The sequence below is a fragment of the Sinocyclocheilus rhinocerous genome, unplaced genomic scaffold (assembly GCF_001515625.1).
Source record: "Sinocyclocheilus rhinocerous isolate Xijiao unplaced genomic scaffold, SAMN03320098_v1.1 scaffold282, whole genome shotgun sequence".
Taxonomy (NCBI): domain Eukaryota; kingdom Metazoa; phylum Chordata; class Actinopteri; order Cypriniformes; family Cyprinidae; genus Sinocyclocheilus; species Sinocyclocheilus rhinocerous.
Window position 1 is genome coordinate 292,683 of NW_015626046.1, and position 12,746 is coordinate 305,428.

At 36.8% G+C, this 12,746-nt stretch overlaps 1 protein-coding gene across 1 annotated transcript in view; it reads left to right on the forward strand.

Moving 5' to 3' along the window:
* LOC107709709 (regulating synaptic membrane exocytosis protein 2-like) overlaps nt 1–12,746 on the forward strand; it is a 171,978-nt gene that overhangs the window by 78,043 nt on the left and 81,189 nt on the right. Inside the window, exons 9-10 of the mRNA XM_016514305.1 lie at nt 3,043–3,863; nt 11,582–11,649. Coding sequence (XP_016369791.1) covers nt 3,043–3,863; nt 11,582–11,649 — 889 coding nt within the window. The remainder of the gene's footprint in view (nt 1–3,042; nt 3,864–11,581; nt 11,650–12,746) is intronic.

Here is a 12,746-nt window from a genome sequence, read left to right on the forward strand (position 1 = left end):
CGATATATCGAAAAATCGATTTTTTTTTTTGCCCAGCCCTAGTACCAAGAGTTCCTGTAAAACCACAGCAAATTCCTTGTGTTTGCGCACACTTAAGTGGTGAATAAAGCTCATTCTGATTCTGATTCTAATAAGAAAGCACCCCTACAACAACTTCTGAAAGTGAACCGTATGTGTTTTACTCGAGCATTACATAAAAATGTCATTTTAACATTAGTGTAATCGTTTTAACATCAGTTTAGGAACTGAATAATAAAAAGCAAAAATAAAACACAGCTTAGTATTTACTCTTTGAATTCAATATGCACTGATACTTATTTAAGCTACAAAAGTTATTTAGGTAAGAGCAGTGAGTGATTTTCTCTTTGTCTTTTGTTCATGGCCCCAAATATTGCAAGCTGTAGCGATATGCATATTGCGTGTGTGTGTGTGTGTGTGTGTGTGTGTAGCTAATCTAACTTTCCTGGTTGGAACTTGTGATATTGACTAATGCTGGCTGTATATTGTCATGAATATTAGGTTTCTACATTTCAAAACACACGTTCCTGTTCCTCACACACGATCCCAAACACAAACAGGCATCTGCTGCACTTGATTTGTGAATGGTGCACGACTGTGTCAGGCTGCTGTTGAATAATGCATCAGGAACACGGCGGCCATAGTAAAACCCCTGAGCAGAGCCCAGAGGATGTGGGAGAGACGATCATTAATCAGTCAGTGCATGTACACGCTCAAAAACAGCTCTCAGATCGCTCCAGACCCTTGAACAGCACACTAAAGATCACAGCACCCTGCAGAAATACAGATAGCTGCTGTTGAACTGTGGTGTTCTTGTCGCTAGCTAGTGCACTAACTTCATATCCAGGTCATAAGAACGTTCAGTATGTTTAGGTCTGATGTGGTATTTGTTGTGATTTCATATTTGCGTTTAATGCTCAGAAGCTGCTCTTTCATAGCTCAGGAAACGTAACAGATTTCTCAGTTTCATTTCGAGTATCAGCATTCTCCTAAAATTCCTACTGAGAAATAAAAAAATTGATAATTATTGACATACAGTAATAGTTTAGAACTGTAGTAAAAAAAAAACGAATGTGGATAGTATAGCTCAGATTATTTGAGAAGAATATGATGAGAGATGTTTGAGTTCACAATGGGACTTTGTTCATATTATTCAATATGAGAAAAAAGTTTGAGTGCATATTGAGACTTTGCTCAGATTATTTGATGAGAAATGTTTGAGTTCATACTGAGACTTTGCTCAGATTTGCGAATTTGATGACAAAAATGTGGTTTCATATTGAGATTGCTCATTAATCGTTTTGGAAAAAAAAAAGAGAATTGTTTGAATTCATGTTGAGACTGCTCAGATGAATTGATTTGAGAAGAATTCGATGAGAAATATTTGAGTTCATATTGAGACTTTGCTCCGGTTAATTTATTTGAGAAGAATTCGGTGAGAAATATTTGTGTCCATGTTGAGACTTTGCTAAAATTATTTGATTTGAGAAGGATTTCATGTGAATTGTTTGAGACTGCTCAGATTATTTGATTGCAGAAGAATTTAATGAGAAATGTTTGAGGTTATATTGAGATTTAGCTCAGATGAATTCATTTAAGAATTTGATGAGAAATGTTTAAGTTCATACAGAAAATTTCACTCATATTTGTTTTCAAAAAAATTTGATGTGAAACTTTGGTAATTTTTGTATTGACTTTTGGAAACTCTAGGAAACATATCATGTACTGTTGTGTAGGAGAAGCAATTAGAAATAAATAATAAAAGAAATAAAAGATTTATGATGCTTTTTGGGAGAATGGAAGCTTTTGTTGTGGCAGACGGTTTGTGTAATACACATTTGTGGATTAGATGGTTAACTGTTAGACCACAGATGTTCCCTTGTTAGTGTACATTACAGCTTCTTCCATGTGCTTATCAATGAAATACATCCACAAACCCAAGTTATATGGACACAGATAGGGGAGCAGTGGATGGATTGTATCTTTTCAAGGCTCTAAACTTTACCCTTCAGTATAGATGTAGTTTTTCCTCCTGCATCTCTCTGGGCTTCCCAGGAGCCAAAGCCTCTTATTCCCTCTGAAGATGAAACTCATATGCCGGGGACACTGGTGTCATTTGTCTTTTCCGACACATACAGCCAGCACTGTTGTAACCACATTAGCGGCAGGTTATTTTTGTAAAAACAGCATGTGTTTTAAAATGAGATGTTGCTTGTTTTTAAAAGAAATTGCAGTGAGCAGTTAGATGCTGCTGTTTTATTACAAGATTTTGATGCTGATTTTGAAAGATCGAATATTGATTATAGTCTATGTAATGACAATGTGAAAGCTTGTTTACAAACCATTTTTCTAATATAATCCAAAGTATTACAAGAAACGGCATACTGAACTAGAAAAAAAAATGTAGGATGGGACTTGATTTATCCATCAGGAATTGATTGGATATCGAAAATGTATGGTCTTTTTAAAGGTGTATCAAAGAAACTAATTTGAAAACAAACTTTTTCTTCACACTAGAAATTGTGGATCATTTATCATTATTTACTCATCTTCATGTTTTTCCAAACCTGTATGAGTTTTTCTTCTTCTGTTGAACACAAAAGAAAGAAGATATTTTGAAGAATGCCGGTTAACCAAATTGTTTCTGGTTGCCATTGACTTCCAAGTTCCATAGTATTTTTCCCCCTACTATGATAGTCAATGGTTACCAGCAACTGTTTGGTTACCAACTTTCTTCAAAATATTTACTTTCGTGTTCAACAGAAGAAAGAAGCTTGTACAGGTTGGAACAACTTGAAGGTGAGAAAATAAAAGTAAAATGTTAATTTTTGGGTTTACTATCCTTTTAACCCTAGGTAAAGTATGAGCAGTTTGAAACATTAAACAAGATACCAGGATTTTGAATGACCCAGGATTAACCATTTCAAGTGTGAAAAGCCCTAAGGTCAATTTTATACGTTGTTGTGTTCCGAAATGTATCTGCAATTCCTATAGCAATGTTTGCTCTTTTTTTCTGACTGACAGGAAAAGAAGTCCATCAGCAACCAGGGATCCAAACCAAAAATACGACCAAAGGGAGGAGAAGGCAGAGCGTTCGCAGTATGCCCCAGGGGCGGGCGGCATGCCACGATCGCCGTCTGACTACGGGGCCGGAGACCGCCAATGGCGGGGAGGCTACGGCCGCTTCTACGAGGACGCAGAGGTAGCACGGAGTGCATACCGCGCTCGACGGGGCGGCTGGCACTCTCAGGAAGAGTATCCACCTGAACCCGGCTTCCTGCCCGATGGCCCGCCTCTCAGCGAGCACGAGCTTCAGCGGCAACGGCAGGAGGAGTACCAGAACCGCTACCGCAGTGACCCAAACCTGGCCCGCTACCCAATCAAACCACAACCTTACGAGGAACAGATGCGCATGCATGCGGAGGTTTCGAGATTCAGGCACGAACGGCGCCACAGTGATGTCTCCCTGGCGTACATGGAGATGGAGGAGCCCTTGGGGCCCCTGCGGGGTCCCCACTACTCACCAGATCCCGGACACACCCACTGGAGGTCCAACCACAGTCCACCCGGCGTGGACTCCCTCCACAGGCAGCAGCACCTGGATCCCGTCTCGGCCGTAAGGAAGAGTAAACGAGAAAAGATGGAGAGCATGTTGCGGAACGACTCGCTCAGTTCCGACCAATCAGAGTCCGTCAGGCCGCCGCCGCCCAAACCTCACAAGACGAAGAGGGGCGGCAAAATGAGGCAGGTGTCTCTGAGCAGCTCGGAAGAGGAACTGGCCACTACACCGGAGTACACCAGCTGTGAGGATGTGGAGATCGAGAGTGAGTCTGTGAGCGAGAAAGGTAATGCAGCTTTTTATAATTTATATATGTATGTATACTACCATTTAAAAGTTTGGGGTCGGTAAGATTTTTTTGCATTTTTGAAAGAAGTCTTTTATGCTCACAAAGGCTGTGTTTGTTTGATTAAAAACACAGTAAAAACAGTAATATTGTGACATATTGAAATTTAAAATTACTGATTTCTATTTGATTTCTAATATATTTTAAAATGCAATTTATTTCTGATGACAAATCAAATTTTCAACTTCCGTGTCACATGATACTTCAGGAATAATTCAAATATGCTAAAGAAACATGTATTATTATTATCAATGTTGAAAACAGTTGTGCTGCTTAATATTTTTGTGGAAACCGTGATACATTTTTTGATACATACAAGGATTTTTTTTTAAATAATTAGAAAGTACAGCATTTATTTGTAATGTAAATCTTTTGTATCATTATTAGTATTTACTGTCACTTTTGGTCTTGAATTGAATGCATCCTTGCTGAATAAAAATATGAATAAAAAAATATTTAAAAAAATTTTACTGACCCCATATGTTTGAACTGTAGTGCATGTTAAAGGCAGAGTAAGTGATTTCTGGTAGCCAATGTTGATATTTGAAATCACCAAAACAAACACGGCCCTACCCCAAAAGGGTCTTGCCCCTATTTTGATAGCTCCGCCCCACATATACGTACGCAACCCAGGCAACGATTAGTTCTGTGAAACAAAGCAAAACCAATGTTACACCGTGTCTACGGACGTGAGCGGCGCGGCGCAACAAATCCCAGACAGAAAACTGCTGCCGGGTTCTATTTATGACGTGCTGACATACATTTCAAATGGTTTTCAACGGTCGTTTGATCGCGTCCGGTGTAGGCAGACTTTAGCTGTTGTAGACACGGTGTTACTCACCTATTGAGAAGAAACAAAGCAACCTCGGCGTCCGATCGCAGGCCTCCGCTCCTTGAGTTCTCTCCAGCGCTGGAAAGCTGATCCGATATTTACACGGGTCCTACTTCTTGCCTTATCGTTCCGCAGACGTTTTCCTCTTTTGTTTTTTATCCGCCATCTCTATCTTTCTGTCGCTCGGCTCGGCTAATGTTCGTCCCATGCACTGAAAGCTCTCTCCTCCACATAACGAGTAGACACGCCCCTTATTGCTGATTGGCTACAAGTTTGTTTTGCTATTCGGCCCGAATCAGTTTTCTAAAGTGTTTTTTAAAAATCACATACCCTGCCTTTAATACAGTAAAGCTGTAGTGCGATCAGTTTAAAGCTGTTGCTAATATTTGATATTTTTTTTATATTATTTATTATTTCATATGCTGATAACCTCTGATTGATGCTGATGTTTCACAGTGTGTGTGAATGGCCTGTGTCGTGTGAGCGGTTAGGAAGTGTGAGCAGAGACCTGTGTGTGTTTCTTTCAAGAGGAGTGATTGTGCGTGTCTGACAGTGAAACTGTAGATTATCAAGCTTCATGCTACTCACTATATAAAGAAATTCAACTTCATTTAAATTACAAAAAAAGCAGTTACTACCAAAAAAAAAAAACCTACATTAAAGTCGAAAACTTAATGCTGAACTGCTGTGTTTATCTAAATATGTAGCTATAAAAAAAAAAAAACATAAAAAGGACATGAATCAGTGAATCACTTTGTTTTGAGCTGGTTCATTCACATGAACTGTCCAAATAAACCAGTTTACTGGAATGAATTAGATATTCACAGTTTAGAAAATGGTTTTTGATTATTTCCACAGCTGTTTAAAATTACTTGTTAGTTACTCTCCAACACTGGTGTTCATTTACAGTATGTATGACTTGTGACTTGCTTTCTACCTTTGTATATTTGTGTGTGTGTGTGTGTGTGTGTGTGTGTGTGTTGTGTTCTCTCGGCTGTCCTCCAGTGACAGATATTGCTGTCTTGGTTCCCTCAGATCAGATGTAATGGGCTGTGTTACATAACAGAGGGATAGAGTGGGAAAGAGAGAGACAGAGGAAAGAGAGAAAATGCGAGGAAGAGAGATGAGATGATTCTGTATTTTGAAAAATATTAAGATAAGGATTAATGTTAGAAGTGCACTTATTTATTCAGTTTTACACCTAAAGAAATGAGCAGTATGCTTGAGAAACCTGAAGACTTCTGTCATACTGGTGGCCTAGAAACAGATGTTTTATGGTACGGCATGTTAAGATCACATGACCAGCTGAATACTACTCACTTTATCTCAATAAATGCCCTTTTATCACATTATCTGTTCTGTATGCAATAAAATAATCATGGATGACAAATATTTGTAATATTTAAAAAGCATCCCAAAATAATAAAAAAATTAAAACTAATTAAAATTATATTTATTATGTTATGTTACATAATGTTACATTGTTATTTTATGTAGCCAGGAATATATTATTTCAATTGTGAAATATTTCTACATCATGGCACTATTTGTTATAGTGCATTTAATTTATGCCGATTTAAATTAAGGTGAAATGTGATGCTTTTTTTAACAGTGAAACAAAATAATCAAATGCACCTTAATGTATTTGTATATATTTTTTGTTTGGCAGTGTGCATTCATACAGTAATGCCGTTTTTATGCGTATTAGAGTATCAAGTTAGCTACATGTCATGCTAATGTATTGGAATTAATTGAGTATCTCAGCACTTTATTTACTGTGTAAACAACAAACAGTAAGGTTTTTGAACAGAGTTGCATGAATGGGTCCGGATGATGGAGGCGGGATAGAGAACTGGAGAGAGAACAACTCGGTCCGAGCCACTTATATAAGCATCCCGAGGACAAAACCCAGCATACAGTTCTACATTATTGATGTTCTGATTTTCCAGGTTTCACAGCTACACTTATAACCAGAGGAGAGGAGTAATGCTCTCTCTGAAGGTCAGGTGAGTTTTAGGGAGGAGGGGAGAGCACATCAGGCCAGATAAGACTGCCTTTCCCGTCAGCTTTATCACACATGAGAGCCGAGCGCAGTGGAGATACGGCACAGGGATAGTAGCGTTTCTGCATGATTACAACCAGACAATCAGTCATTCTACTGGATTTCATCATTGTATTATTGGTTCAGCTTATTTAAATACACACATTTTTTTCACGGTGTGGGTCATTTTATTTATTCATTTATTTATTTTTTGTAATGTAATGTTAAAATACTCTCTTCTATCACCGTTTAATGTGCTAGTTCAGACAACTACAAGTAGGTTGATTTCCATGAAAAGTGTAAACTTTTTTTTTTCTGTTTGTTTGATCTGCCTGGCATAGCAGCAGTGGTCAGCCAATGGTGTAAATTTGGGGTGGGGCTATCTGTTTGTCTGACCAATAGCAGATGGACAGAGTATTTGTAATTTTGTTTGGTGATGCTAGTGGTTTAAAATGTGGCATGCAACAAAATCTGAAGTGAATTATTATTGATTATTTCAGACTTTCCTATGATAGTCTAAAGCTTTTCTCATTGCTGCTGGTCTCTGCTAAACTCACGTTACTGACACAAACGTAATGAAATATAAATATATTTATGCACCACTAGTGGCATCAGCTGGAATTGCACAACCATTCAAAGGTTTGGGTCATTTATTTATTTATTTTTGAAAGAAATGAACACTTTTATTCAGCAAGGATGCAGTAAATTTACAGTAAATACATTTATAATGTTACAAAAAATGACCTTTTCAAATAAATGTGGTTCTTTTGAACGTTCTATTAAATAATCCTGAAAAAACAAATCACAAAAATATTTAGCGGCACAAAAAAAACACAAATGTCAGGGCATGTCAAAACTTCTCCAGGACCCCAAAACCCCCTCAGACCCCAGAGGGTTTAGATAGAAAACAGTTACTTTAAATTGTACTAATATTTCAGAATATTACTGTTTTTACAGCGTTTTTGATCAAACAAATGGAGCCTTGGTGTGCATAAGACACTTCTTTTAAAAACATTTTTGAAAAATCTTACTGACCTTTTGACCTCTTTTGAATGGTGGTGTAAATTTTCATGACTACTGCATATTCAGACATACTTTTAATTTGATGTGCTGCTTTTTGCATACTATACAGTATAATAAGGAAGTACACTTATTCAGATGCAGTGAGAGCAGGGTTTGGACATTTCCACAGGGTTACAATCTTCCAATATAGTATATTAAACTGGGTAGGAAAGAATTTTAACATTGGGAAAAAAGCTGCTTTAAATACTGCATTAAACACAATATCCAAAACTTGGATGTCACTTTTGACATCTGATGTCTTTGGACACTAGTACAGATCAACTTTAACCATGAACTGGTTGTTCTTTGTTTTGTTAGAGCAGACTAGCAGACAGTTTATATTTCGGGCTTCCTGTTCTGAATAAAGGTTTTGAAGTTATTTGATTTGCCGTCTGACTGTCTGAAGATCAGATGTAATGAGGTGAAAGCAGGTTACCATGGTATTCTCTTGCTGCAGGCCTGTTTTCGGATCGGAATAAGTCACTGTGATTGGCTCTCGGCTCACTCTGCATTCAGACCTGCTCTCAAAGCAGCCAAAAAACCTCGTACGATTCATGCCGAATTGTGTAATGGTCAAAAGCATGTGTGATTAGAAAACATTTGGGGTGGTGCTTTACCAGATGACACATCCATCCATCCGAATTATGTTTTTTAATCCGAAATGATTTTTAATATGAAATATTTATTTGATTGTAAATAGTAAATATTTACATAGTAAATAATGTTAAAATTTAAAATGAGAAATGTAAATATAGCACATTTAAATTCATAATTGTTTGAAATGTATATATTTTTTCTGTCTTGGGTTCACTAAAAATGTTGACGTAATAGAGAATCAGGTCTGCATACAGCACATGCAAATGAATAGCATTCATTCTTCGGGAATTTCCCGTTTTCCATGTCATGCCAAGGGGAATCAATCAGATCGCATCTTCAGTTTCAGGCAAAGCTGTCCTATTCGAAACCTTCATGGAGACAAATATCAATACTCATTTTATGATTGTACGCCATGTCGCTTTCTTCAGTCTGTCTCTCTCTGTTCTCCTGTCCCCTTCACGCGTAGTAAAAACAGCATCAATAATTAATGATCCAATTAATAGTTTACACTGGGTTTTTATTGAGTTGTCAGAGTGATGGAGAGCCGTGTGCTAGTGGCCTGGGAGCTGTGCTCAGGCCTGAATCAGCACTTCCGCCTTCTGCCGAGAACGTGAGAGCGAGAGAGAAATAGATCCCAGAACCTAGCTGCTAAGAGCGCTGCGCTCTCGCTTTCACTACACAGAGAGAGAGAGAGAGAGAGAGAGAGAGAGAGAGAGAGACAGCAGCAGTGCTCCAGAAGAATAGCATTGTGTAGCTACTGTTATTGTTTTGTCCCAGGTTAATTGGGCCACTTTCGTCATTGAGATAAATGGAAAAAACATGGCCTAATTTACCTGCATTACCTGCTTTCACCCTATAGTTCACCCAAAAATGAACATTCGGTCATAATTTACTCACTTATTTCGTTCCAAACCTGTATGAATGTCTTTCTTCTGTTGAACACAAAAGAAGATATTTTGAAGAGTGTACTTAACCAAACAGTTGCTGGTTGCCATTGACTTCCATATTATTATAATTTTTCCATACTATGAAGGTCAATGGCTACCAGCAACTGTTTGTTTTTATTGTATGGTTTTAATGATAATAAAACTATGAAATGGTAATACTAATCGTTGGGACTTTTCATCCTGGTTTATCATCAAGCCTGTAACTGGTACATTTAAAATTGGAAACATAAATATTAGACATTCTTCAAAAAAATCTTCTTTTGTGCTCAACAGAAGAAAACAACTTTCAGGTGCAGGTTAAGAACAAATTGAGGGTGAGTTATTTATGTGAGATCCATCTATAATTTAAGAATTATCATCTTTTGGTTTGCGTATATCAAGTTTTAAATAATCAAATGAGATGAAATACTTCAGATTATGAAAAATCAGCACTTTAAAATATATATATATTTAAACCCATTTTAATTAATTTTTTCCCCGTGTTTTTTGCCGTGTATAGTACTGTATATTATACTCTATGACTTTCTCAAGGACCAGAGCATTCAGTGGAGTACTACAAGAATAGCTTTAGGTTTATACAAAACCTAAAGCTTATACAAGAGCTTTTACAAGAATTACCCCTTTATTCTTTAGTGCATTAATTCTCATAAGTCTGCAGTTCTCTGTCATTATCACCGGCACTGGTGTTTTGAAGTTTAATGTAATGAGTCCCATGTGTAGATCAGTGTCTGTTATTAAAGCTGCTGCATGATTGGCTGCTCTGTTCATCTGATGTTTAAGCCATGTCAAGCTGATTGAGCGCTAGCATGTCTGATGATGTTAAATATTGCATGGTATTATATTTACTTAATTACTTATTTACTTAAACAGTTTCGTTAATTAAAATAAAGCTCAAATAAAATAGAGATGTTAGATGAGAAACTTGAAAAACTTAAACCAAAATTATAAATGTTGACTAACTAAAAATAAGTTGAAGTAGTTGAAATACTACTTCAAGTAGAAGTACTAAAGCTGAAATAAAAATAAATACAAAAAGTGTATATATGTATATATATATATATATATATATATATATATACACCATACCAAATGAAAAAAAAATTTAAAAACTAAAATAAATGATGAAAGCACATAACAAAATAACAAACAGAAAGTTTGAAAACAGAAAATATAAAAATGATAAAATATCAAAATATTCATAAACTATAATAATATGTAAAATACAAAAACAGCACTGCTGATATCATATCTGTTGTTATAGATATATGCTGTATCTAATTTATGATGCTGTGTTTGGATGATGTCATATTTGATCTGATCAAGCCCTATGTTATAGACTTTATGTAGCTCCGCCCCTTTTCAGCATTGTGTGCGTTGTCTTCTGGCTTGTATTTCCACAGTGTAAAGATCAGGTCGTGCGAATTTATAAATTAACTGTTCGTTTTAAAAACGTCCCAGTCTACTGACATTTGTTATGACATCCGCTTCAAACATGACAATGTTCTTGATAACGCTCATTAACTCTACAATAAGTTAATCTACTTCAACAGCGATGCTATAGATATCAGAGCTACCGCAAAAAGCCGAAGCTCAAAGACAAAATTCTAAAGATGGCTGTGTGCTTGTTTCTCTGGTGTTCAAGGTCTATATTTAAATCTTTGATATCTGATTGTGATGTCATATCTCTCCAATTGTAGTAGCACAGTTTAACAAAGTTAAAATGCACCGACTGCATTTTAAACTGAAGCCAAGTCAGGCAACTCCGACACTGTGTGTGTGTGTGTTTGTGTTTTTCTTCAAGTTAAGTGTATTACAGCCCAGTCCCAAGATCTTTTCAGATCTTATTAGTCAGACTTAGAAGATAGCGACTTCAGCCAAGTTTCTTTGAGCACTGCAAACGTTTGACCTCTTCTGTTGTTTTGTTGCAGTTAACAGGTACAAGTCATTTTTTTTGGTTCCTCGCCTAAATTGTCATAGGTTGCATAACTATGGTTATGAGCGTATCAATCAATGTACAGTAAGTGTGAGTGTAAGTATGAGTGCGACTAACACATTTAACAGTATGAGAGTGAATTTAGTGTCTCTTTTCCCCACATGTCTCTCTTTCCTTTGTCCTCACAAACTACCTCTGCTGTATGTGTGTGCTGTGATTGTGTGTGTGTGTGTGTGGCACTCGCAGGAGATTTGGATGGCCACTGGTGGGATCATACAACGTGGCATAGCAGCGATGCTTCCTCCATGTCTTTGGTGAGACATGCGGAGCCTAATGTCCCACCTCTTTCTCTCTCTTTCTGGCTCTTCTCTCTCTGTCGTTTTCTCCCTCTCTCTGTCACTCTTTGTCATTCCATTGTTCTTTTGATTTATTTTCAACTCTGCATGTTTTTTTTTTCTTTCTGTTTTTATCCCATGTCTGTAGGGGACAGTCAAAGGGGAAAAAGACAAACTTTTGAGCAGTCACACACCTTATCTGAGGGGCAAAAGAAAATGGTACGCTTTGGGGGCCACTCTTTGGAAGAAGATGCTGAGTGGTGTGAACCCCAGGTTAAAGATTCGGGGGTTGATACATGCAGTAGCACTACCCTAAACGAGGAGCATAGCCATAGTGAGAAGGTACTGGGACCTCTTTAGCCTGCATTGGTTTGATTTCATTTGACCTTGTTTTGTTTGAACTTTTCATGTATTCATTTTGTTCCATTTTCACATGATCTTTGTTCTGATATTAGGTGAGATCTTCTTTTTGGATGTTGCAGAGATAGTTCACCCAAAATGAAAATTCTGCCATAATTTATTCACATTTGTGTAGTTCCAAACCCATGTGACTTTATTTTTTCCTCTGTGGAGCACAAAAAGAGATATTTTGAAGATGTCCAAGCTGCTATTTTCCATAAAATAAAAGCAGACAGTGACCAAGAGCTGTCAAGCTCCAAAAAGGAAAATGTTCTGTACGACTTGAATGCAATATTTCAGATCTTCTAAAACTACACTGCCATTGAAAAGTTTGGGGTCACTAAGCATTTTTTTTATTAATACTTCTATTCAGCAAGGACTCATTAAATTGATCAAAAGTGACAGTAAAGACATTTGTAATGTTGCAAAAGATTTTAATTTTAAATGAATGCTGTTCTTTTGAATGTTTTTATCAAATAATTCTGAAAAAATGTAACATGGTTTCCACAAATATTTTAAGAGGCAAAACTGTTTTCAACATTGATAATGATAAGAAATGTTTCTTCAGCAGCAAATCAGTATATTAGAATGATTTCTGAAGGATCATGTGACACTGAAGACTGGTGTAATGATGCTGAAAATTCAGCTTTACATCATAGGAATAAATAACTTATTTT